Source organism: Aspergillus brasiliensis, assembly GCF_001889945.1.
Source record: "Aspergillus brasiliensis CBS 101740 unplaced genomic scaffold ASPBRscaffold_14, whole genome shotgun sequence".
In the NCBI taxonomy this organism is placed as follows: Eukaryota; Fungi; Ascomycota; class Eurotiomycetes; order Eurotiales; family Aspergillaceae; genus Aspergillus; species Aspergillus brasiliensis.
In genome coordinates, this window is record NW_027137455.1 from 129399 (window position 1) to 151314 (window position 21916).

The 21916-nt window shown below is 52.2% G+C and overlaps 9 protein-coding genes across 9 annotated transcripts; 4 read left to right on the forward strand and 5 right to left on the reverse strand.

Annotated features, from left to right (window-relative positions):
* Positions 1-431: 431 nt before the first annotated feature.
* On the forward strand, positions 432-1754 carry ASPBRDRAFT_199536 (2-oxoglutarate-dependent dioxygenase; the record flags this gene model as incomplete). The annotated part of the gene is made up of 3 exons (XM_067621336.1): positions 432-772; positions 861-918; positions 1023-1754. 3 exons carry the CDS (start codon positions 432-434, stop codon positions 1752-1754), a joined length of 1131 nt encoding a protein of 376 aa, XP_067475083.1.
* Positions 1755-2356: 602 nt separating this feature from the next.
* On the reverse strand, positions 2357-3979 carry atsC (SDR family oxidoreductase). The gene is made up of 2 exons (XM_067625838.1): positions 3349-3979; positions 2357-3135 (listed from the first exon to the last, which is right to left on the reverse strand). Exons 1-2 carry the CDS (start codon positions 3605-3607, stop codon positions 2606-2608), a joined length of 789 nt encoding a protein of 262 aa, XP_067475084.1. The 5' UTR covers positions 3608-3979; the 3' UTR covers positions 2357-2605.
* Positions 3980-4447: 468 nt separating this feature from the next.
* On the forward strand, positions 4448-6548 carry ASPBRDRAFT_68573 (FAD-linked oxidoreductase). The gene is made up of 4 exons (XM_067629002.1): positions 4448-4743; positions 4800-5016; positions 5085-5856; positions 5941-6548. The coding sequence occupies exons 1-4, from the start codon at positions 4495-4497 to the stop codon at positions 6182-6184; spliced, it is 1482 nt and encodes a 493-aa protein (XP_067475085.1). The 5' UTR covers positions 4448-4494; the 3' UTR covers positions 6185-6548.
* A 1046-nt stretch (positions 6549-7594) lies between these two features.
* ASPBRDRAFT_199539 (sugar phosphate isomerase/epimerase family protein) lies at positions 7595-8806 on the reverse strand (the record flags this gene model as incomplete). The annotated part of the gene is made up of 7 exons (XM_067621337.1): positions 7595-7700; positions 7757-7929; positions 7981-8083; positions 8134-8292; positions 8354-8491; positions 8546-8639; positions 8704-8806. The coding sequence occupies 7 exons, from the start codon at positions 8804-8806 to the stop codon at positions 7595-7597; spliced, it is 876 nt and encodes a 291-aa protein (XP_067475086.1).
* A 713-nt stretch (positions 8807-9519) lies between these two features.
* ASPBRDRAFT_199540 (glutathione-independent formaldehyde dehydrogenase) lies at positions 9520-11243 on the forward strand (the record flags this gene model as incomplete). The annotated part of the gene is made up of 10 exons (XM_067621338.1): positions 9520-9636; positions 9692-9717; positions 9786-9829; positions 9888-9983; positions 10121-10150; positions 10212-10307; positions 10363-10377; positions 10440-10818; positions 10876-10948; positions 11007-11243. The coding sequence occupies 10 exons, from the start codon at positions 9520-9522 to the stop codon at positions 11241-11243; spliced, it is 1113 nt and encodes a 370-aa protein (XP_067475087.1).
* Positions 11244-12017: 774 nt separating this feature from the next.
* Positions 12018-13473, reverse strand: ASPBRDRAFT_199541 (acetyltransferase sphE; the record flags this gene model as incomplete). The annotated part of the gene is made up of 2 exons (XM_067621339.1): positions 12018-13254; positions 13310-13473. The coding sequence occupies 2 exons, from the start codon at positions 13471-13473 to the stop codon at positions 12018-12020; spliced, it is 1401 nt and encodes a 466-aa protein (XP_067475088.1).
* A 947-nt stretch (positions 13474-14420) lies between these two features.
* ASPBRDRAFT_185485 (uncharacterized protein) lies at positions 14421-16379 on the reverse strand (the record flags this gene model as incomplete). The annotated part of the gene is made up of 1 exon (XM_067620047.1): positions 14421-16379. The coding sequence occupies one exon, from the start codon at positions 16377-16379 to the stop codon at positions 14421-14423; it is 1959 nt and encodes a 652-aa protein (XP_067475089.1).
* A 1527-nt stretch (positions 16380-17906) lies between these two features.
* ASPBRDRAFT_160433 (uncharacterized protein) lies at positions 17907-18375 on the reverse strand. The gene is made up of 2 exons (XM_067619474.1): positions 18248-18375; positions 17907-18209 (listed from the first exon to the last, which is right to left on the reverse strand). Exons 1-2 carry the CDS (start codon positions 18315-18317, stop codon positions 17995-17997), a joined length of 285 nt encoding a protein of 94 aa, XP_067475090.1. The 5' UTR covers positions 18318-18375; the 3' UTR covers positions 17907-17994.
* A 622-nt stretch (positions 18376-18997) lies between these two features.
* Positions 18998-21580, forward strand: ASPBRDRAFT_47343 (putative rhamnosidase B). Its single transcript, XM_067625839.1, has one exon. The coding sequence runs from the start codon at positions 19141-19143 to the stop codon at positions 21520-21522; it is 2382 nt and encodes a 793-aa protein (XP_067475091.1). The 5' UTR covers positions 18998-19140; the 3' UTR covers positions 21523-21580.
* The last annotated feature ends 336 nt before the right edge of the window (positions 21581-21916 follow it).

Sequence of the window (21916 nt, forward strand, 5' to 3'; positions counted from 1 at the left end):
CGGAGATATCGGAACCTGATCAACGGAGCTTCGGGTAAATGACCTCAATCTATGCGAGAAGGTCTAGTGGAATTGGCGAAGTGTATGTTGCATAGTTCCTTCATCTTCCTATCATATGATACTATGCAGCATGAGGCTGGATGCAGGCTGTCCATCCTGTGCTTTATGGCACTACCACAGCGGCTGATCCAGGTGAAGGTGCGTGATTGTCAGCCATGAGACACAGTGCTACATCGGGGTGCAGTATCCCGAGCAGCCTCTTCAAGAGGTAATTTGTCGAGTCTCTCCACCATGATACTCCACGAAACTGTTAAAGAGACTTCCATTCCCTAGCCTTCGAAGAGTTTCTATCCAGCTTGCTTCAGCCTCTCGCCCCAGTACCTTCACTGAGTATCACAGACCGCATACTACGTTCCCATATCGTTTTCAAAATGTCTCCCGGCAGAATTGATCAATCCACTGTCGTTGCGGACATTGACATGAGCGATCTTTACCCAGCTCCCTTTCCCGATGATGTTCCTATTGTCGAGCTGGAGACCATCTCGCTGGCCAAGCTCCTCGCGAAAGACCCTGCAGAGGCTCAGCGCATGTTTGCTATCTGCCAGGATCCGGGGTTCTTCTATCTCGACCTGACGGACCATCCCGATGGGTTGCAGATGCTTCGCAACGTAGTCAGCTGCTGTCGATTGGGTCAGAGTATCTTCCCCAACCTGCCGATGGCGGATAAGAAGGCATTCAAAACGAGAGACCGCATTGGGGTCTTCGATATGGGGTAAGTGTATTGCCTGCCAGGCCCAGAAAGACTTCCTCTGGGCGGCTGAATAGCGAAGGAAAGATTCCCTAACTTCATCGATTCTTAGATACTTCACGAAGGATGTCTTACCCGATGGAGAGCCTCGCTATAGTGAGACCATCAATGTATGTACTCATTTATGTCTCATGTTTCCTTACTCCTAGTCTCTGTGCAGTTCATGGTAGGCCACATAATCCGACTTCAGCTAACAACCCGGGCCATAATCCAGATCCCAATGACTGAGTTCTTTGCTACACCCAGTGAACATCAAAAAGATTTCCAATTACCCTCCTGGCTGGCCCCACATGTGGATCTATACCGCATGACCATGCAGCAGGGTAATCAGCTCGCCAATGTGATTTTCAGCGTCTTAGAAGATGCCTTCCAGCTGGAGCCTGGCACGATTACTTCGGCCCACCGACTGGAAGACCCCTCGAGTGACTTCCTCCGGCTGCTGCGCTACACGGGCCTCAAGCCGGGCATCGTGGATCAGCTGACGTTCCCCGCGCACAAAGACGCCATTAGTCTGGCCATTCTCTTCACCTGGCTCGGTGGGCTCCAGATTCCCGCCGCGAATGCCACCTGGTTGGGGCCCGAAACGGTCACGGAAGACAGCTGGCGCTGGGTCAAGCCCGTGCCGGGTACGGCCATCGTCAACCTCGGCGATGCGATGGAAATCCTGACGAACAAGGTCCTGAAATCGGGGTTGCACCGCGTGGTGCGGGCTCCTGGCCTCCAAGCGCCCTTTGACAAGTACAGCGTGCTGATTGGCACGCGGCCGAACAATTGCCTGCCGATGGTGCCGTTCTCGGGTAGTCCACTCATCCCGGCACCAACTGCGGAGCAGCAGCAGGCGCCGGTGCTGACGAGTCAGGAGTGGGGGACGAGCAAGATCGTGGGTCTGGAGAACTTACTCAAACGGCGAGATGAGAATAAGGAAGTATTGACCTTTCAGGCTTGAATGACTCTCTCTGTTAGGGAGAGGGGAGAAGGCGTATATCCAGTATTAGGACAGTAGCAATCGATGTCGTCAATATGGATAGTTGCATAGTATATTGAGATTCAGCTGTTGTTGACATTGAGACAATTTGATATGAGCTGTCTGCCGTCAATGACTTGCTATACTACAGTAACCTGCTATAGAGTACTGTCCTTCACTATAGCTAGAAGATATTGTAACTACTAAGCTGATGTGACTGCTGATGTGAGGCATTGTCACCGAATAGTTCCGAATCTAAAACCGCACCAATAGTTAGTCGCTTCTTCGGCCCGAGAGCCCCACACAATTTTGATTCCAATGGATGAAGTAGCTGACGAGCACATTTCTCGGGATTTGAAAGTGGTTTTAGCGAGTGTGAATCCCCTGTCTTGATTGGCGGTCTCTTTGAAATCGGCTTAAGAGGGGTTTATACGAGTGTAACCCTGCGAGGCTCCTCAGGCATTGCTTCTTCCTGCCCTTCGCTCCACTCGCTGATGCCAGGAGATTCGACAACACACCTGAATCCACGGGAGACCTTCTCGTTGGACATTTGGACGCTCCCGAACTACCCACTACCCCTTTACCCCCGCGGTTCGTCCACGCTGGCCTGGCTCTAGCTTGTTTGCCGAGCTGAGAGGAGTCAGCTGCACCTACTGTACTAATTTATATGATTCACTTCAATTCAATCCAGTCTAGTACAACTACCGTGTACGATACAGTAAGAACGTACCATTCATGCGGCCAGAATCTGCATATCTTGCATCCAAGAAGGCACCCAGGAGTGTCAACCATCCCTCTTAGGTACAGTGTGTAGAGACAGTGAAAACTACCAACTACCAAGGTACGACCTTCATCTCTCCTTCCACAAATTCCCAATACGAACCTCCCTCAAACTTGCCCTCATCATCTCCCAACAACTGCACCACCACCTCCGCCCCATCTTCGGGCGACCGCCCATTGGGCCACCAGTTCGTGAACGCTGTCTTCAACGCCCCCGGTGCACAGGCATAGTACCGGATGCGCGGCTTTCCACCACTTCCGGTCGATTCAGCCTCCTCCTTTTCGATGCGATCATTCTCGGCCACTTGCATGTGGACCGTCAATCCGTTCATGCCGATCTTGCTGGCCCCATAGGCGGGCGCACGGCCCATCTTTTTGGTCAGCGAGTTTTGGATGCTCCCCAGCCCGGAGGAGATGTTGATCACTTTGGGACTGGAAGATTGGTAGAGCAGCGGCGTGAATGCTGTGGTCATCAGTGCGACGGAGGTGATGTTGACGTTGAGGATCTCGTTGTAGGTGGCGCGCGCGGCGGGAAGATCCGTGGCGGAGGGAAGACGGATGATGCCCGCGTTGTTGATCAGGACTATTTTTATTGTGTTATTACTCAGAATTCATGAGTGCTTTCTGTTACGTTCCCTTCTGCATTGCTGATTGGGTGTAGGAAAGTGGGAAAGGAAGATGAGGTGAGATTGGAGCGGGGAATGGGATAGTGACGGGGAATGCTGAGGTATCACATCACATCTTCTGATGAAAGAACATCCAAGTGTCTCCACTTGTGCAGAAGGCTCACACTTACCATCCAATCTACCGTAAGTGGACGTCACCTTGTCCACCACAGCGGTGATTTGCTCGTCCTTGGTCACATCCAACTGCACCAGATCAATCGCCGCCGTCACCCCCAGATCGCGCAGCTTCTGCACTGCCTGCTGGCCGGCGCCCAGGTCGCGACTGCACAGAATGTATTTGTGGGTGGGATAACGCAGCGCGGCCACCTGGATGATGGCAAAGCCCAGTCCCTGGTTGGCACCGGTACAGAGGACGACCTTTTCGGACATTGTCGCTGCGGTGGAGGTAACTAGCGGCGAGGTGTAACTGAATTCTCAGCAGCGGCCGAGTTCGGAACGATAATGTAGGAGAAGCCTGCGGGGCGGAAAAACTAGTGCTTATTGAAGCTGAACCAGATGTGGAATGAGTGATTCCTTCGAAGAAAGGTCTGGTGAAGCTCTCTCTCTTTAACCAGCTCCAACGGCGATCGGGGATCAATGGAGGGGGAGGGGAATGTCGGGGTTTGACGGAATTAAGCCTGACCTAGAACCGAGCCAGGTCAGAGAAGATAGTCGGAGTTTGACGGACTTAAGCCCAGAATAGGCCCGAGCGAGGGCAGGAGGAGAGAAGTGAGCCTGCATCAGGTCGAGAAATGCAGAGCGTTGATCATTCAGCCTGGTCCTGCAGATCAGCAAAGCCCCTGTCACTTTCAGCGGGCCAGTTGGTATAGAGATTTTGATAGTGGCTTCCGTGGGTTGCCTGACTCGTTAGTATGGGGCTCACTCCACCATTAGATGCATTAGATTTGACCAATCGGGGATGCCCGACGGTTCTTCGAGTTAGTGCTTATTGATTGATCTAATAGTTACGCTTTAGTGTAATACGCCGTCTCCGCCATTTCCGTGCACTAATCAGCAACGGCTAGGATGCCAACAGATCCATATCCAAAGTCATTGGATGTACCAGGACGATGGCGGAGTTTCAGCCGAGTATTGCCAGGTACTACCTATGGGATAGCACCTAGATATTGCTTTTTCCTTTCATCCATCCGAGTAAGACGTAGGTCGCTCATTCACCACTTCTGGTGACAGATAGCCCTAGGAAGCCCTGGTATAAGACAGACGCTGGCACACGGTTCAATGTCACTCGACAGGCAAAATAGTATCATTAAACCAACATGCGCATATCGCGGTTGCTGACCCTAAGCAGTGTCTGGCATCTACTGCCAGTCGTATTAGCAGGGTTCCCCGCCGCCAACCTCTCGTCGGTCCTATCGTCCCCCCTGCTGGGCCTCTCCCCTGCCACGGAAATATTCTACCCTTCCGATGCGGACTGGACCAATGAGACCCAGCGATGGACTCTCCATGATAGTCCGACTTACCTTGCAGCTGTGAAACCTGCCACGGAGAGGGACGCTCAGAAGCTGGTAGGCTGAACGGGATATTGAAATTACCACCATGCATAGTATGCTAAGATCCGCAGGTTGCGTTTGCTGCCAAGAGCAACATTTCCTTCCTGGCCACTGGCGGCGCCCATGGGTTTACCACCTCCTACGGTACGCTTCAGAATGGGATTATGTTAGACCTCAGTAATTTTCGCAATGTCTCGGTGGATGCTGCCGCCAATACCATGCGCATTGGGGCCGCCGTGCGGTTTGGGGATGTGTACGAGCCTTTGTACAATGCTGGAAAAGAGATCAGTACGTTTATGCTAAATTCACTCTGATAATGTACCTCTGAGCTGATGAGTTCTTTTCCACGTCGCCAGCAACCGGTACCTCCTCCTGCGTGGGCATGTTAGGCGCGACGCTCGGTGGTGGCCTCGGTCGATACAATGGCATCCACGGGATGATTCTCGATGCCCTGATCAGTGTGCGTCTTATTATCGCCACCGGGGAAATCATCACCGCGTCGACGACCGAGAACGCCGACCTCTTCTGGGCCGTGCGAGGTGCCGGCTTCAATTACGGGATCGTCATTGAGGCGACGTACCGCATCACCGATCTCACCTCGCAGTACGTGATCAACGCCGACTTCGCTTTCCCCATGAACGCCAGCACCGCCCTCCTGACCTACCTCAAATCCTTCGAGACAGACATGCCGGAGAAGCTGTCTCTCATTACCTATGTCACTTACGTCGCCGCGTACGGCGGCCTGAGCTTCACCTTCAATGCCGTCTACGCCGGCCCCAAGGACGAGCTCGACCAGCTTCTGAGCCCGCTGCTCCGCGACGCAACGCCCATCCGGGAGAATATCACCGTCATTCCCTGGAAAGATCTAACCTACACGGCCTTCTTCGCCGCCGAGCCCAGCATGGCCGCCTGCACGAAGGGTTTGTATCGGAATGTCTACGGCGGCAGCGTCAAGGCCTATGACATTTCCAGCTTCAACACCTTCTTCACCGAGATGCAGGACTTCTATCTCGAGTATCCGGATGCGCAGTCCAGCGTGTTCTTCATAGAGCATTTTCCCAAGGCGAAGGCCTTGTCCGTCCCAGATAATGCCACAGCATATCCGTATAGGGATATCACGGCTCATTTGTAGGTCTACTCCTCACCCATATTTCTGCCTTCGATGCAATGCATAGGATAAATGCCTGACTGATAAATCGCCACGCATTTCAGACTCTGGAATTTCGGATACCCCGCCGGCGACCTAGAAAAACCGGTCAATGCCTTCGGGGTCAAGGCACGCGCAGACCTCCAAGCGAGTAGTGGGTTCTTGCCGCAGCAGATCTACGTCAACTACGCTCACGGGGATGAGGCACCTGAGATACTGTACAGTGCGCGGAATCTGCCACGGTTACGCAACCTGAAGGAGGTATGGGATCCGGAGAATGTGTTTCGGTTTAATGAGCCGGTTGTTTAGTTGATATTGCTATCCCGGTTTTTAGGGAACATGAGGGAGGTAGGTAGGGAAGGGGAGATACCGGAGAATACTAAAGGGACTATCACGTGCTAGAGACCTAGAGGGATATCTCGGCGGGCTTATTATAGACGTCATCTGTAGGCTATTGTATCTTCTCCTAGGGTCACTCGGATGGGAGGTATCAGAAAGTCTGCCAATAAGTGGATGTATTGCGTGAAGCTTGTTCAACCAGGCCGGTTTCAATACACTCACTATTGAGGTATGTTCAATTTGTAATGTCACTGCGGAATTAGAGTTGCACGAGTCTAAGCAGAGGCCCAGTGCTATATAAATTCTTGTAACGGTAGTGGAGAATCCCCACCGTCCGCTACTGTTCGAATGATATCACTGCAGTGTCTATGTTACTACTCGATACAGCTTTGTTACTCCCAATTACTACTCGGATTGCAGCCTCATTTCCAGTCAATATCGCCTTGGAATTTATACTCCTGTACTATAAAAATATGGAGAGTCTTTGGATTGCATGTCTTTGTATGGTCTACATAGGGTTTGTATCAGGTTTTTGAAAGATACATAATACGATGCTTTGGCCGCCTTTAGAGTGACCAATTCGATGTTCGATATTGAACCAGGGATAATTAATTTCCTAAAATATATATTTACTGCTTCTTCAAAACGGATGTTGCTCGCAGCGTCTTCAATCCTGAAGAAACCTTATTCTAGTATTCCATGGGAGTTATTTGAATAAGTTTAGCGCCAGTTCTTCTCCAAGCAGTCACAGAGATCGGGATACTACGGAACGAATTAACCAATATTGCAGGAACAGATGGCAGATGAGGACTACATGGTGTATCAGGCAACTACTCCGAAAACGACAAGAAGACCTCCGCAGGGCATATTTACTAGTCCTGATATTACATGCTATAAGAATCTAGAACCACCTGGGTATATAACCAAATTTCCTGATCGAACTCATTTTGAATAAGTACCTTGACCATTGACGTAAGTTGATATATCATAGTTAAACGTTCTAGGCCTTCTTTGAGTAAGTGGCCAACATTGGCTAGTATATCTTGAGCTGGGAATATTCGAATCAACCTCCACTGATAGTTTTTCTTGAGATATACTGGACGGAAGTGGATTTGACATCTGCCGGGTGATCGCAGTGCTGTTTCGGCGTTCACGAGAAATTCAACGAAAGGATACGAAAGTGCGACATCATTCTGAACAGCGATTTCTAGAAGCTGCACGCGGCAGCGATGCTAATGTAAATAATGCTTCTCGTAGACTACTTGTCTTTAAACAGTGTTTCAAATACACCTAGTAATTCGACCGCGGAGATCTTGAATGGGGACACTACTATATGGTTGTCTATCTCGTTAAGTATTCATTGCACTGGCAAATTAAGCATCACTGGCTGACAGCGGACTCAAAAAGCGCTTCCAGACGCTTCCCTTCACTATCAGCTAGCTCTTCGAAAGTCTGAGCGGTGCCTATCGGATGGTACGGGAAGGGGCTGCATACATTGTTAGAATTCCCAACAACAATAACTTTAAAAGAGTGGCTACTTACCCGTATTCCGGAACCCAAGTGATTCGGCAGTTAGGGTCTGTCTGCTGTCTCGACTTGACAATGCGAAGCCAGAGGCTTTCGAAGAATTGCCGCTCCGCCGCAAACGCGGGGTTTAGAGGCTCAGGGCATTGTGACGACTGGGTTGTTCCCATGCGTGCGTGGATATGGCGGACCTGGGAGATATGTCAATCATTAGTTGTATCTAAACGAACGAGCAAGCTTACGTTGGGGATCAGGCGATCCAAGATCTCACGGTCTTCTTCACCTTGATCAAGGAGTCTCTCGCAGACGACCACCCAATGGGAGATATCGGCCGTGACACGTAGTCTGTACCATTAGTATCAGGCTATGGTTGAATAGTGAACAAGAGTACATACTCTGGAACTCTCTGCAAAATGTAGTCGGTTGAATAAGGGCTGAAGAGCGATCTGTTGCGGTGGGTTTCGTGGGAGACGATGCCCTCCAAGCCTTCTTCTTTTTCTACTTGCAGAGCTTTTTGGTAGAAGTAGACCGATTCATCATAGCTCCAGTGGTCCCTTGACAAGATGGTCAGTACTCGAATAGTGCCATACTCAGCATCACGGGAGGAAAGCCTACGCTCCGGAGTGTGCGTTGATGACCACGGGCTTCAAGATGGTCGCTAGACGAAGTTGTCCCCGGTAGAACTCCAGATGAGCATCTGGCGTTAATCCACGGGGGCGGGGTCCGACATATTGAGGCCAGGAGGAGAAGAGGCTGCGATGTGATCAGTCCAATTTGCTTGTTGCAAATGCAAGCGGGGATGCTGACAGTACGCTGATTTCCAAGCCGGCCTCGTCACAGTTCTTGCGGAGAAGCTGCAGTTGCTCGGGACTGATTCCAGCAAAATCAATTTCAATTCCAGCTTTACGATTATCCGGTCAGTCCGACATTTGACAAGGCAGGCAGTCCAAAGCGGCGCAGCTTACCGTAGCCGTGAGCTTTAAGCTCCACGAACTTCTTTCTCCATTCTGTCTGGTCCGGACCGGGTGCAATGCCCCAGAGTGTTCTGAACCGGGAGATGACAACCATAGCTGTTTATGATGAAGGCTTCAGTTGTATAGATATAGAAGTATAGGTGATTTTGTGAAGGATACGCGGGGAACAATGGCTTGCTTGCTACGAGCCAGTCCAACGAGCTGCGAGGCAGCGGGGCTATAAATCGGGTGGATATGAATGACAAAGGATTAGCCCATTGTATTTAGTTTGATCATCACAGGCCATGCTTTGAAGCAATACGCAGATGTCGCCATCGTGATCTGCCCTTTGAGAATAACTCCTCGCTTTCTCTGTTGATTGCCGAGAAGGGAAATCCGCTCGATCGGGGAATTTCACCCGCCCTGGCCGGCTCCACCTTGTCCCGTTTCAGCTTAGCGTCGAGGATGTGACCGCGGAGGTCATCTCCCTCTACGGCCATTCTCTCCCCGAGAAACCGGGGAGAGAATAAGCATGACTGCAGCATCACAATATCACTTTCCCTACTCATTGGCATATTGCGTCAATGTTCGGCCTGGGAATTGTGTTCCGCATCTCGGCTTTGGTATGGACAGGCAAAAGACGCGACGCGCCAGTCATCAACTCAGCTCCCCCACCTTTTCCCCCCACTCCTCACATTCTTTCCCCTCACCCCACTCCTCGATGATATACTGAACCCCCCATAAATATGTAGCATGGCCGGCATTCAACCAACAAGGTTGTAATTCCCGTTGTTCTTGACAAAACTCACTCAATTGGTTTGAGCAACAATGGCATCTCAATCCATGAAGGCATTGAACTACGTCGGACCGTTCACGGTCCAAGTGCAGGAGGTGGAGCGGCCCAAGCTGGAGCACCCCGATGACATTATCGTCAAGGTTACCAGTGTATGTTGTACGAAATGGGTACAATGTCTGACAATGTAACTGACAGCTATGACAGGCAGCTATCTGTGGTTCGGATCTGCAGTGAGTACACTTTGGGGGAGTAGGGTAGACGAGAGTCCACACAACATTGTTACTCACACATCGCCCAGCATGTACGAAGGGAGAACAGCAGCAGAGCCAGGCATCACTTTCGGTACGTCCAATGCTGACTCCATATCTCTCCTAATTCTGACACGAATGCGACAAACTAGGACACGAGAACCTCGGTCTTGTGGAAGAACTTGGGGAGGGAGTCACCCTGCTGAAGAAAGGCGATCGCGTGGTCATGCCGTTCAACGTCGCGGATGGTCGTTGTCGGAACTGTGAGGAAGGGTAGACAGCTTTCTGCACGGGTGTAAATCCCGGATTTGCTGGTGGCGCATACGGTTCGCTTCCCTTGAGTGAGCGCTGTCCGTGGCTTCATGTTGACTTTGACTCTCGACAGGATACGTGGCCATGGGACCCTACCGCGGAGGTTTGTGGGACCCTGACTGTGATAGGTAGTGCGGTTTCATGCTAACTATTTGCACCCTCAGGCCAAGCACAATACCTGCGCGTCCCCTACGCCGATTTCAATGCTCTGAAGCTCCCACCTGGAACCGAACACGAAGCGGACTTTATTCTGCTGGCAGGTAAGCATGCCATGCTCTTGGTCTTCAGCGAACAATTAACTAACGGAACACCCAGACATCTTTCCCACAGGTATATCCCCTCGACGGTCGCCCTTGACTCCCCCACCACACGTGCGCTAATACTGTGAGTAGGATGGCACGGAATCGAGATATCGGGCTTCCAGCCAGGCGACAGTGTAGCAGTCTTCGGCGCTGGCCCGGTCGGGCTCATGGCCGCATATTCCGCCCAGCTGCGCGGCGCGTCTCGCGTGTACGTGGTAGATCGGGTCCCTGAACGGTTGCGAGCGGCGGAGCGCATCGGTGCCACGCCCATTGATTTCACCGCTGGTGATGCCGTCGATCAGATCATCGCATTGAACGGGGATATGGTCGATCGATCGGTGGATGCGGTCGGGTATCAGGCGGTCGGCAAGGATAATTCGACCGAACAACCCAACATTGTGCTGGAGAACATGATTCGCGTGACTCGCGCATGTGGTGGACTGGGGATTCCGGGGCTCTATGTCCCAAGGTTGGCAACTCCAGGCATCCGACTAATAGCAAGAATGTTGGCTGACCTTCTAACCAGTGACCCCGGTGCGGGTGATGCATCCGCCGCGAAAGGAATGATCAGTCTCAGCTTCGGCAAGCTCTTTGAGAAGGTATAGTAAAATCCCGTTTCTCCTGAGATAAGAGACATTAGTGCTGACATTGTGATAGGGACTCACCCTCGGCACAGGCCAGTGTAACGTCAAGGCGTACAACCGGCAACTGCGAGACCTGATCATTGCCGGCAAGGCGAAGCCCAGTTTCGTGGTGTCGCATGAGATTGGAATTGACGAGGCCGAGACAGCGTATGACAAGTTCGACAAGCGCGTGGAGGGCTATACCAAGGTCATCATCCATCCCAATGGTGGATTTCCCAGCAAGCGGCCCCCGGCGGGCTCGTCGCTGTGATTACCGTTTCAGTAGAGAGTTTTCTTCAAGTTTTAGCACATGTACAATTGATTGGATCTCAATATGCCACCTTCATCTCGTATGTTTCCCCATTATGATGTACTTGGGGCAATAAGCCTGCTACGGAGTCTCTTGGCTCTCCACGCAGCGGGAATCATTTCCCGATTCCCGGACTGCGTCGGATGGCCCGATGGTGGAGAAGACAACCGGATATAATTCGATGCAACTGTTTACCTAGCTGCGTCAGGTACATCCTCGTAATCAGGAACTCCCTGTGGGATTCCCTTCAATATTCAAATGTTGTGACAGACTTATCATCACACCGGGACACCAAATTACCGCCGTTGGTTCATGAGTGGTACACGAATCAGCTATCTTGCTTCTCTTTTTCTTCTTCTCCTCTTTTCACTTGTTTCTGTGAGTATACATATGGTCACTGTACTCTACGGTGGTATCAGTCATGTGTTGAGCATTTTGCTTTAGTATGCATCTATCGCGCAATAGATTCCACTGATGAGTGTGTCGTTGAGTGAAATGATAGCACTAAAACCCTCTAATTCAACGTCTGTCCATTTGGGATTCGCAATGTATCGTTTGGAAAGCTTTACAACTACGAGATGACGAATATGCATGCTCTAGTGAGGAGAAGGCTGCAAGGTCAGCTGGTGCCATGCCAGGCACCTTTGCTCATCTTCGGAAGAGGAACATATATCGAGCCGTAAGCCTCCAGGTGTGGTCATATTCTATCTGGCATGATTTCATCATGCTGAATCATTATAGAACATTGACATCTACCAATTGACTAAAGTTCTTCCATCCAGATGGAGTGTTCCAGGCTCGCATCCAGTACCCGCCGCCCTGCGTACATTTTAGCGTGTATGCAGAGGGCCAAACTCCTTGTCGCATACTCCGAACGAGGGGATTAACGAAGAGCACTCTGGCCGGCTGAGTGCGGTTGCATGCAGCTCCAGAGAAATCCAGACACGAGAAATCGAAGCCAGTCCACGTGGTGACCATCACCATCGGCATCCGTCCCAGCGAAGGAACGCTCGGCAGCAACTGTTGTGACGCGTAGTCCTCGCACATCCGCAGAAACGACTGTATAGATGCAGGCGAGGTGTATCGCAAAGTGGCCAGGCGAAGTCTGCCCGCCAGCAGAGCCAGAGGTTCATCCTGGATTTGAGCTACTGACAACTTTTGCTGCATTAGCCCGACGCTGTTATGAATCCAGTAGGTCCCTTGTGGAGGAGGCTCGATCACGGGCCGATAGCTGAGCGGACCATAGAAGTACATGGTAGCCTTACTGCGCGGGAGGGCACAGTAGACCGTTTTGAGAAACCAGGCGTTGATGATATTATTCCTGGTGGGTTGGTCGTCCCATAACGGTTGAGGATGCACCGGCATGATGGCCAAGGTATCGAGTACTCCTTTCCGCATCGCCCCTACCCAGTCGTGGGGCAGATAGATGAACCGTTCCTCCAGAGTCTCCTCCAGACATAGCTTGCGCAGTAGCAGATTCCAGACGACTCTGGCAATGAGTAACAGGATCCGCCAGAATATAACGGTGAAGTTGGCCAGATGCTCAGCGTAGGTTATGGATGGCAGCGACCTTTCTTGCTGGTCATTAAGAATCACCCGGTCCGACATTCGCTGCCCACGAGCATCGGGTGGGAGCAGCAAAGAAGGGATAGGACGGCCAGCAAGCAGGTCACAATACGCGCCAATCACGTCGAAGGCAGCAGTTCCGTCAGCCAGATGGTGACTGATGCCGAAGCAGAGCAGCGTGGCCCCTTGAAGAAGGGTGACGCGGATAAGGAAGACATTCGCGGGTGTATCCGGTACATCAAATATGAGAGTATCATCGAGTTCTTCTGGGTTGAGAGAGTCAATTATGGTGGGCTGAGTGCATTCCCTGGACTGGAGTATGCCTCGTTTCCAAGGTTGCATTTTGGGGGAGCGTTCGACTTTCGAAATCGACAGTCGAGCCGATGGAGAGGGTATAAGGTCGACCCTGTCACACTTTAGAAAGATGAACTTGTTTTGATAATGGATATTCACTGACCGACCAGTGAAGCTGTCCACCCAGAGCAGGCCACGCCTTCACCAGCTGGGCTGCCGTCTGCCTCAACACAGTTTCATCTAGGTGTGCGTCGACGAGAAGTCCTGTGAAGACCATGGCGTTTCCAGTCAGAGGGTGGACAGTTCGACAGCGATAGGTGACTTCTTCCATGATGCGAACTTTGTTCCTTCTTCAACGCAGCATGCATAGATGTAGTATATCACAACGGCCTGCATTGGCCTCACGCTGAATTCAATCTACAGAGAACCAGCCAGATTGCGCCACGGTCAAAGGTTGATTTAGTTGGTATTCTGTAAGTTCCACTAGCTTCTAGCAAGCTAACTCCTGGTTTATTCCCATTCTATGACCGAACAAATGGCTATTAACAAGATCAACAAATGATGAGCTATAAGCCCACTTTACATGTCCAATTTCGATCTTGGACTGAATCTTCAGCTGTAGATCATCTATCCCTTCGGAGTCCGGAGTAAAACCGTCGGCGGTTATGCTCGTCGTGTACCCATACTTGGGTTGGTACTACTTGGTGTGATCCGGGTGTTTCAAGACACAGTAAACCAATTCGTTGCCCATGCCTTTCCTTCACGGTTTGAACTTCCAAGGGGAAGCTTGAATTTGGCACTCATCCTCCCACCCTTCATCCTTCTTTTGCCAACCCGCATATTCAGCGTCCAAGGTATGTACCAAAAGAATCCTATCATGGTTCACTGACTGTCACTCTATCTGTGACGGCGCTGACTTCTCCTTCGATGTCAGGAACCTTGAGCATGGAGGGTCTCCCTGTCAACTGTCGGTCCGCTCTGTAATGCGCGCATACTCATTTTTTGTGTCACAATCGGAGTATTGACATGATGGGACGAGGGAGGAGAGGCAAAATGCGGTGATTGCAGGATGCTATGGAAGCAGGTGAAAAGGCCCGCAGTCCCGAAGCAATGCACAACTCTGGGTAACCCTGCATTATGAGCTGATCCTCGCCATCGTCGCTGATTGGCTGGTTCTCATGATCTCTCACAAAGTATCCATGGAACATTCATGCCAAAGACATATCCCATGCTTGTCCGCGTTCGGCGGCTGGTATGGTCCCGTATATGACCCATCGATCATTCCTGGCCTGGCTGCACCAGTTGCCTGATCCGCTCGATCAGATCTGGCATCTTGTACGGCTTGTAGATAATGTCATTCATGCCCGCCACCAGCATTTCATCCTTCTGGGCCGTCCGCACATTGGCCGTAACCCCGAGAATGGGGACCTTCGCCATGGGGCCGTCCAACTGGCGGATGGTCCTGGAGGCTGTTGTGCCGTCCATGACGGGCATGACCTGGTCCATTAGCACACAGTCGATGCTCTCCTGTTGCTGGATTGCGTCCACTGCCTCCTGGCCATTGCTCGCTTCAATGACCTGAAACCCGGAGGTCTGGAGTTTGCGCGAGAGAATGCGCAGGTTAATGATGTTGTCCTCCACCAGAAGAATCCGCCGTTCGTGCGGGTGTGATGGTGACTTCTTTGGCGGCTCTTCCGGAACCTTGTGGTCCTCGTTCTCTGACTGAGAAGAAGCTCTCGACGCCGGGGAGGAAGCTTCGCTGGCAATCTTCGATGTATGCACTCGTCGAGTATCTTGGCTGGCGTGTCGCGAGATCTCTGGGACGTGAGTGACCGAGGGATTCTCGGAGATGCGTGGCCGGGCGTGACGCTCAGTCACTCCACTCATTTCATTGCCCATCGCCTGGATCTGGCTGCACAACCGGTCAATCTCCGTGGTGCCATTGCTCTTGTTGGGGTCCTCCCCGGCCCCTGCACCAGTACGTCGCACCGTGAAAAAGAAGCCAAACGTGCTGCCCTCGCCCTCCATGGAACTCACGCCAATCTCCCCCCCGTGCAAGTGACACAGCTTCCGACTGACATTCAGGCCCAGTCCCGATCCGCCATAGATTGTCTGGGTGCGTGGAGTCGCCTGGTTGAATCGCTCAAACAGTCGCTTCTGTGCCTCGTCGCTGATACCAATCCCTGTGTCTTTAACGGCGATCATCAGGTATACCTCTTCCCCTGCGCCCCACTCAGGTTTCGATGTTGCGTCAAGCTTCAATGCCTCCTCGCCGGAGTCGAAGAAGACCACGTTCGGAGGGTAAGAGGACGGTCGTTGGGTGGAGGCACCGATGGAGACGCGGATACGCTTGTCGTCGCCCGAGCTGGCTGTGAATTTGATGGCATTGGAGAGCAAGTTGATCAGGACCTGACTCATGCGGTCCATATCCGCCATCACCCAGTCGATATCCAAGTTCGCGTAGGAGTGGTCGAGCTGGTAGGAGAAATGAATGTCATGTTTGCGCAGTTCGGGACGGAACATGGCCAACGCAGTAGCTACATTCCGGCGCGGTTGCACGCGTCGAGGTGACAGTGTCAGCATGGCGGCATCCAATTTGGAGTAGGTGAGCACGTCGTCGATGATCTTCTTCTGATGCGCCACGCAGAGACTGATGGTATCGGCTGCCTCGGCAATCTCCGTGCGCATCTCTTCTCCTGTATCTGGGGAATGGACCGCCTCGAGGATGTCCTCGGTGCAGTGGAGAATGGCCGATAACGGATTGCGCACTTCGTGGCTGATCATATCGATAAACCGCTCCTGCTGTTGCTTGCGGTCCTCTGCCTCATGGGCAATCCGCCGCTGTGTCAACTCCGCCGTCTTCTCTTGTGTGATATCGGTGATGGTGCAGATGAAGCCCCCTTCCGGTCCCAGGTTGAATCGTTGTCGTTCCTCCTCGTCCTCGAGCGGCCTCAACAAACACACACGCCACAGGCAGGGCTGTAACCGGGTGCGGTATTCGATCCTCAGGGCATGCTGATTCTGAGATGCTTCTCGATATGCTGTCGCCACGCGATCAAAGTCCTCGGGGTGGATAGACTGACACCAGCACTCGAAGGCGCGGTCGGACGTACAGGTGGTGAGTTCCAGGAAGCGTTTGTTCACGAAGACGGACCCGTCCTGGTGATCGAGCACCGCCAGCCCGATGGGCATCATGTCGGCCAGCTGCTGGGCCGACACGTCTGGGTGGCCCCCCATGGAGATATTGCTGATTTTTTTCTGCATATGCTCGATGTCTGCAGAGGGAGGGAAGGGGAAAGGAAGGTTTGAGGAATGGCGCCAGGTCAGAGTTGGGTTGCGGCGCCGTGAGTCTACCGGTTGCCGATCAAGATTGCAGTGGCTGATGGTAGAAGCTTTCCACTGTTGATCAGAAGGCAAAAAGGATGTCATAGGCAGTTTGCTGAGTTGGTTTGTGGCTTTTGTGGCTGATTCCATGCGAATTTTTCCATTCAACGCTGGTCCATGACGTCACGACATGAAGCAGCCCTATTGCAGCATCGATCAACATACTTTCAGTCTCCTGATCCGAATCGTCATTGGTGCCTGATCTGCGTTCGTCATTGTAAGCCTCTTCATCTAACCTATTTCATCAATTCTGACACCTCAATACATGAAACATCCTGGTTGACAAGAATGGTTGATAGAAGGAACAGAACACAAAGTCGCTTCTCAATCTAGACAGTTGACTCCTGCAGGCACGATTTTTGGCAAGACAGGACCGGTTTCAACACATAGGATGCTCCTGTCTGCATAGTCTCTAGGTTATTCTTGTTATCCAGCAGATACGGTCAGAAAACGCTCTCAAACAGCAACCGCACCTCGTGCATCTGCGGCAGCCTGGGAAGGGTGTAAGGCATAGCTCCCATGATCACTCGCATGAAGACTATCTATCGAATCTCTTCAATCCTGATAATTCCTCGATGCCTCGGGTAGATGCTTGTTGTCGACATTGCGATAGTCTTTCCTATATATATGATCCAGTCCATTTATATCGCTCCTCAGCCTTATAGACCCGAAACAGTCAATCAGTGTACGCCACGCTCGTCCGGAAACAGTATCAAGGGTCACCGACCTGATACTGTCATCACTTCCCATGTATGAGAATCTGCTTGTCCCCTTTCAACTGGTGGTCTACCCGCCAATCTTGGCCTGCAAATGAAGCTCGGTCTGTTGCACCGCGATCGCCATACAGTCCGAGACGTCACATTCGACAATAGAAGCGATCTTCCAGTCGAACGTCGGGCTAGCTAGAGGGCATACCAATCATTCGGTGAATGACATGAGATTTTAGGGACATGATTGCTCGTCGCAGTGCAGCCATTCAGCTTAAAGAAGCCCCATCAACAGGGAGCCGTGCAGCTACCCATGCCAAGTGGTTTGCAATGAGCTACTATATGGTATTCTATGCAGGTATCAGTCCCTGATTATAGGTTCGATGCCTCTGGATGGATGTTCCCTGACACATATTACTTATAGTGGTGTAGATGTTTTGTGGCGACGGACTACTGCTAACCAGTTGGATGGAAGACAGTGGCTGAACCAAAGGCCTCGGTTCCCTCCGATGCAATGTATAACTCCCCTACACATAGCCAAGCAGCTGCCGACTGGTCCTTCTGATGACATGTAGGAGTGCACGTCCAACAGGGTATCTACCAGCTCAGGCCCAGTTCATAACCGGTGCAGATCCCCAGCCCGCTTACTCTCAAGTGAACCCTACAAGACCTTAGTGATGGCAAAACAAATCCAATTCCAATATCGCTAAATAAACACATATACAAGCCCCAATCTGTCAAACGATATCACCAAGAATTATTTAAATGTACCGAATCTGCCGGAACGACCTAAGCATCATATAGACCCCATGCAGGGTAGCATACATGCTAGCACCCGCCACAAGCCAAGCGGCGCCCTGCACGCGTAAGGAGCTAATGGGGATATGGCCCGGTTCCGAGCTGTCCTTGCGATAGGTATCCGACCGCGCGATATGTCGACGTTGCTGGGAAGGGTCTGACGCGTTCAGCTGGTGATCTTGACAACCAAAATTCAAGACAGAGGGAACAGCGTACCCGCCGACTGCAGTCGTTGGCTGATATTGCCGAGGACTGGTCGGGAGCGACCGACGAGCATTTGATGCATTTGAGATGGTTTAGATGATTAGAGATAGGTTTGCTTGCTTCGTGTTAGGTGATTGAAGATGTAGGATACTAGTAGTACTGTACTAGTACTAGTGTGCATGGGTCCCAGGGCTATTATAAGCGGCGGTTGTAGGGGCGAATGGGTTGCCGGAACCAGACTTGTCAGGCGACCGCGGGGGTGGCGAGAAAGGATACTCGATCATGATAGTATTGGCCGTCATGGATAAGTAATTAATAGTAGATTCTAGACAGCTATAGTACTTCGTCACTGTAGTATAGCAGCTGGCATGGACAGTCCATGCTTGGCAGTCCACTGTCTAGTTGAGCTAGAAGTAGTATCTATCACTCAATTCATCTGCTGGTCTAGCATATATATACTATGGTATATCCTACTTGGTCAATAGTAATGACCGTGGCCGCAAGACATGGGAACAGCGAGTATACTCCACTCAACCTCAATGATGCATCCCAACTTACATCTATCCTCCTTTAGTTACTATCTCCAGCAGCAATGATTCATCTCTGCATCCCCCGGATCTTCCGAGACCGCGACGCGTCATGTGACGTAACAGGCAGCTCTCCCCGCATTACACGGTCCAGAACAAATTACTTACCCAAATACGCTTAGGCTAAGCCCTCAGCCGGTACCGGATTCGGGGCAATCCCCACCGAGCGGGATATCCGACGATCGGCTTGCTTCCCCACAAACGAAGACACAGGATAGCTATATTCCAGCGTAGGAGTACCTTCCACCCTCCAGGAATGACAACTCAGCGGCCAGCTGGAGCATAGGACAGTCATCTCAACCTCAACTGTCAGTCAACATGGCTTCTCCCGACTGGACTCTCGCCGCCCCCTGGATCTGGCTACCTCGATACCTCGAGGAAGACAACCGCCCTGGCCGATTCTTCCTCTTCAGAAAGACATTCCAATGGCATCCCTCAGATCAATCACAAACCCTTCCCATACATGTCTCCGCCGACAGTCGCTACCGTCTCTTTATCAACGGCCACCGCGTAAGCTGGGGTCCCTGCAAGTCCTACCCAGGGAAATGGTACTACGAGACAGTGGACATCCGGCCATATCTCCGCGACGGCGAGAATGTCATAAGTGCGCGTGTTCTGCGCTATTCCACCCTGGTGCCAGGCTCCTCATCGATCGTGAGCATGCCACTGCCCGGGTTCATGCTGTACTCGCCGCACGCCGAACTCGCCATCTCCACGGATCCCTCGTGGACGTGTCTCGAGCAACGATCCGTCAAAATCATCCCGCAGACGGAATGGAATTACCTCCTGGGTCCGCCGTTCCTGTCTAATAATGAACGCGTCGAGGAAGACCCCAGCCTGACCGGCTGGCAACTGCCGGGATACGATGATGCGGCGTGGGATCAGGCCGTGGTCCAATCGAATGCGGTCAAGATGCTGCCCATGATGAGTCCGTGGAAGCTGACGCCGCGGCCGATACCTGAACTACCAGAGGTTCCAGGGCGGTTCGACGGTATCGTCAAAGCGACTGGCCCCGTCAGCACTGACCAGTGGAATGCACTGATCCGGGAGGACAACAAACCCGTGGTGATTCCCGCCGATACGCGAGTAACCGTGGATCTCAGCGTCGATGCGCTAATGACAGCGTTTGTGAACTTCACCTTTAGCGGCGGAGCAGGTGCTCAAGTCAGCATCTTATATTCCGAGTGTTACGAGAAAGACCTGGGAGTGGAGACAGCGCCATTCCCGATGCCTCGAACCAAGTCGAATCGCAGCGATGCGAGCGGTCGTCTGTACGGAGTCAAGGACTTCTACACCGTGACCTCCGGACAGGACGTGCATGTCTACGAGCCCTTCTGGTTCCGGTGTTTCCGCTACGTGCAAGTGGAGATCACCACGGACGCTAGTCCATTAACCCTGACGAGCATCTCCCTCCGAGAGACCTCCTACCCCCTCGAGATCACCACCAAGGTCGACGCCGGCGCAGAGCTCAACCAAATCTGGGAAATCAGTCTGCGCACGCTGCAGAACTGCCGACACGAGACATACGAAGACTGCCCGTTCTACGAACAGAACCAATTCGCATCCGATTCTCGACTGCAGCTCCTCTTCACCTACCAATTATCACCCGATGACCGTCTCGCGCGCAAGACCATCGAGGAATTCCACGCCAGTCGCACCCCGGACGGACTCATCGTGGCGCAGTATCCGACGGGGTTCGCATCGAAGCAGATCCCGCAGTTCTCATTATACTGGATCCTGATGATCCACGACCACATGATGTACTTTGCGGATCGCGCACTCGTGCGTCGGTACCTGAGCACAGTGGATAGCATCATCCAGCACATGGAGGATCGCATCGATGACCGCGGTCTCGTGGGACAATTCGACCCCGGTACGTGGCCGTTCGTCGACTGGGTCCAGGACTGGTTTGTCCCGGGACAGATCTTCAAGTCTTGTATGCCTCCGGCATATCATATTGCCGGTGCGGCGACTGTTAATAGCCTGGTGTACGCGTATGCCCTGCTACACGCGGCGGAGCTCTGCGAGTTCGTCGGCAGGATCAGCACGGCGGAGGAGTACCGGACGCGGGTGCGCACTATCCAGCGCGCAGTGAATGAGCTCTGCACATCCACATCCCAGGAACTATACCTCGATGGCCCCGGCGTGGAACAATACAGTCAACACACGCAAGTATTCGCCATCCTCAGCGAGACCGTGACAGGGGACGCAGCAAAACAGCTCCTCAGACGAACTATGAGCGACTCGTCCCTAGCGCAATGTTCATACGCGATGAAGTTCTATGCCTTCCGAGCGGCAGAAAAGGCCGGCATCTACGATGAACTGTTTGGATCCATGCTGGATCCGTGGCGTTCCATGATCGCCAATAACATGACGACGTGGGCTGAAGATGCGGTGAATGCCCGCAGCGATTGCCATGGGTGGAGCGCTAGTCCGGTGAACGAGATCGTGACGCAGCTGTTCGGGGTAAAGCCCGCCGAGCCAGGCTTTCAGCGGGTCCGGATTGAGCCCCGGAGGGGATTAGTGGCTGTAGCTGAGGGTGTGTTGTATACCCCTCGGGGCAATATTCGGGTGCAGTGGGGGCCGGGGAAGCCGCTAATGGTCGAGGCGACGAGGGATGTTGAGGTGGAGGTTGTGGTGGATGGGCAGGTGGTTAGGAAGGTGCTGGGTCCTGGGGAGCCTGTAGTATTCTCCCAATGAGAATGGAGAGTACATAGTAGAGTTGCATATAGAAAGTCGATGAATAGATGAAATCCATTGTACAGATACTTTCTGCTCCTTCTTGAAATAAGTAAACTGTAGTAATTTTCATAGGGAATAAGTCACCCAAACGAAGACTTAGGTATGAATCATATGAAAGCTATCAGCTCAGGCCCAAGCCGATCTACAGAACGCGTGGAGATGCAGCACGAGCAGCACATGGCCATGCTGCTGCCTGAAAAGCTTGGCCCTATACTATCGATCCAGCCCCGGAATTGCCGACAATTAGGCGAGCCCCGGCATTTCCGTTTCCTCGGAAAGGGAATTCTTCCCCATGGGGTAGACCCGCTTTGTCTGAAGCCCTGGTGGCCCCCTGCTCAATAATGGGCATGGG

Bases quoted from the DNA above. Each gene is read 5' to 3' on its own strand.
- ASPBRDRAFT_68573 (XM_067629002.1), top strand. From the start codon at position 4,495: ATGCGCATATCGCGGTTGCTGACCCTAAGCAGTGTCTGGCATCTACTG. The intron at 4,744-4,799 runs GTAGGCTGAACG...TAAGATCCGCAG, and splicing joins AGAGGGACGCTCAGAAGCTG to GTTGCGTTTGCTGCCAAGAG. The intron at 5,017-5,084 runs GTACGTTTATGC...CCACGTCGCCAG, and splicing joins CAATGCTGGAAAAGAGATCA to CAACCGGTACCTCCTCCTGC.
- ASPBRDRAFT_160433 (XM_067619474.1), bottom strand. From the start codon at position 18,317: ATGCATCAAATGCTCGTCGGTCGCTCCCGACCAGTCCTCGGCAATATC. The intron at 18,210-18,247 runs GTACGCTGTTCC...TTGGTTGTCAAG, and splicing joins CCAACGACTGCAGTCGGCGG to ATCACCAGCTGAACGCGTCA.
- atsC (XM_067625838.1), bottom strand. From the start codon at position 3,607: ATGTCCGAAAAGGTCGTCCTCTGTACCGGTGCCAACCAGGGACTGGGC. The intron at 3,136-3,348 runs GTAAGTGTGAGC...CAATAAAAATAG, and splicing joins CACTTACGGTAGATTGGATG to TCCTGATCAACAACGCGGGC.
- ASPBRDRAFT_47343 (XM_067625839.1), top strand. From the start codon at position 19,141: ATGGCTTCTCCCGACTGGACTCTCGCCGCCCCCTGGATCTGGCTACCT.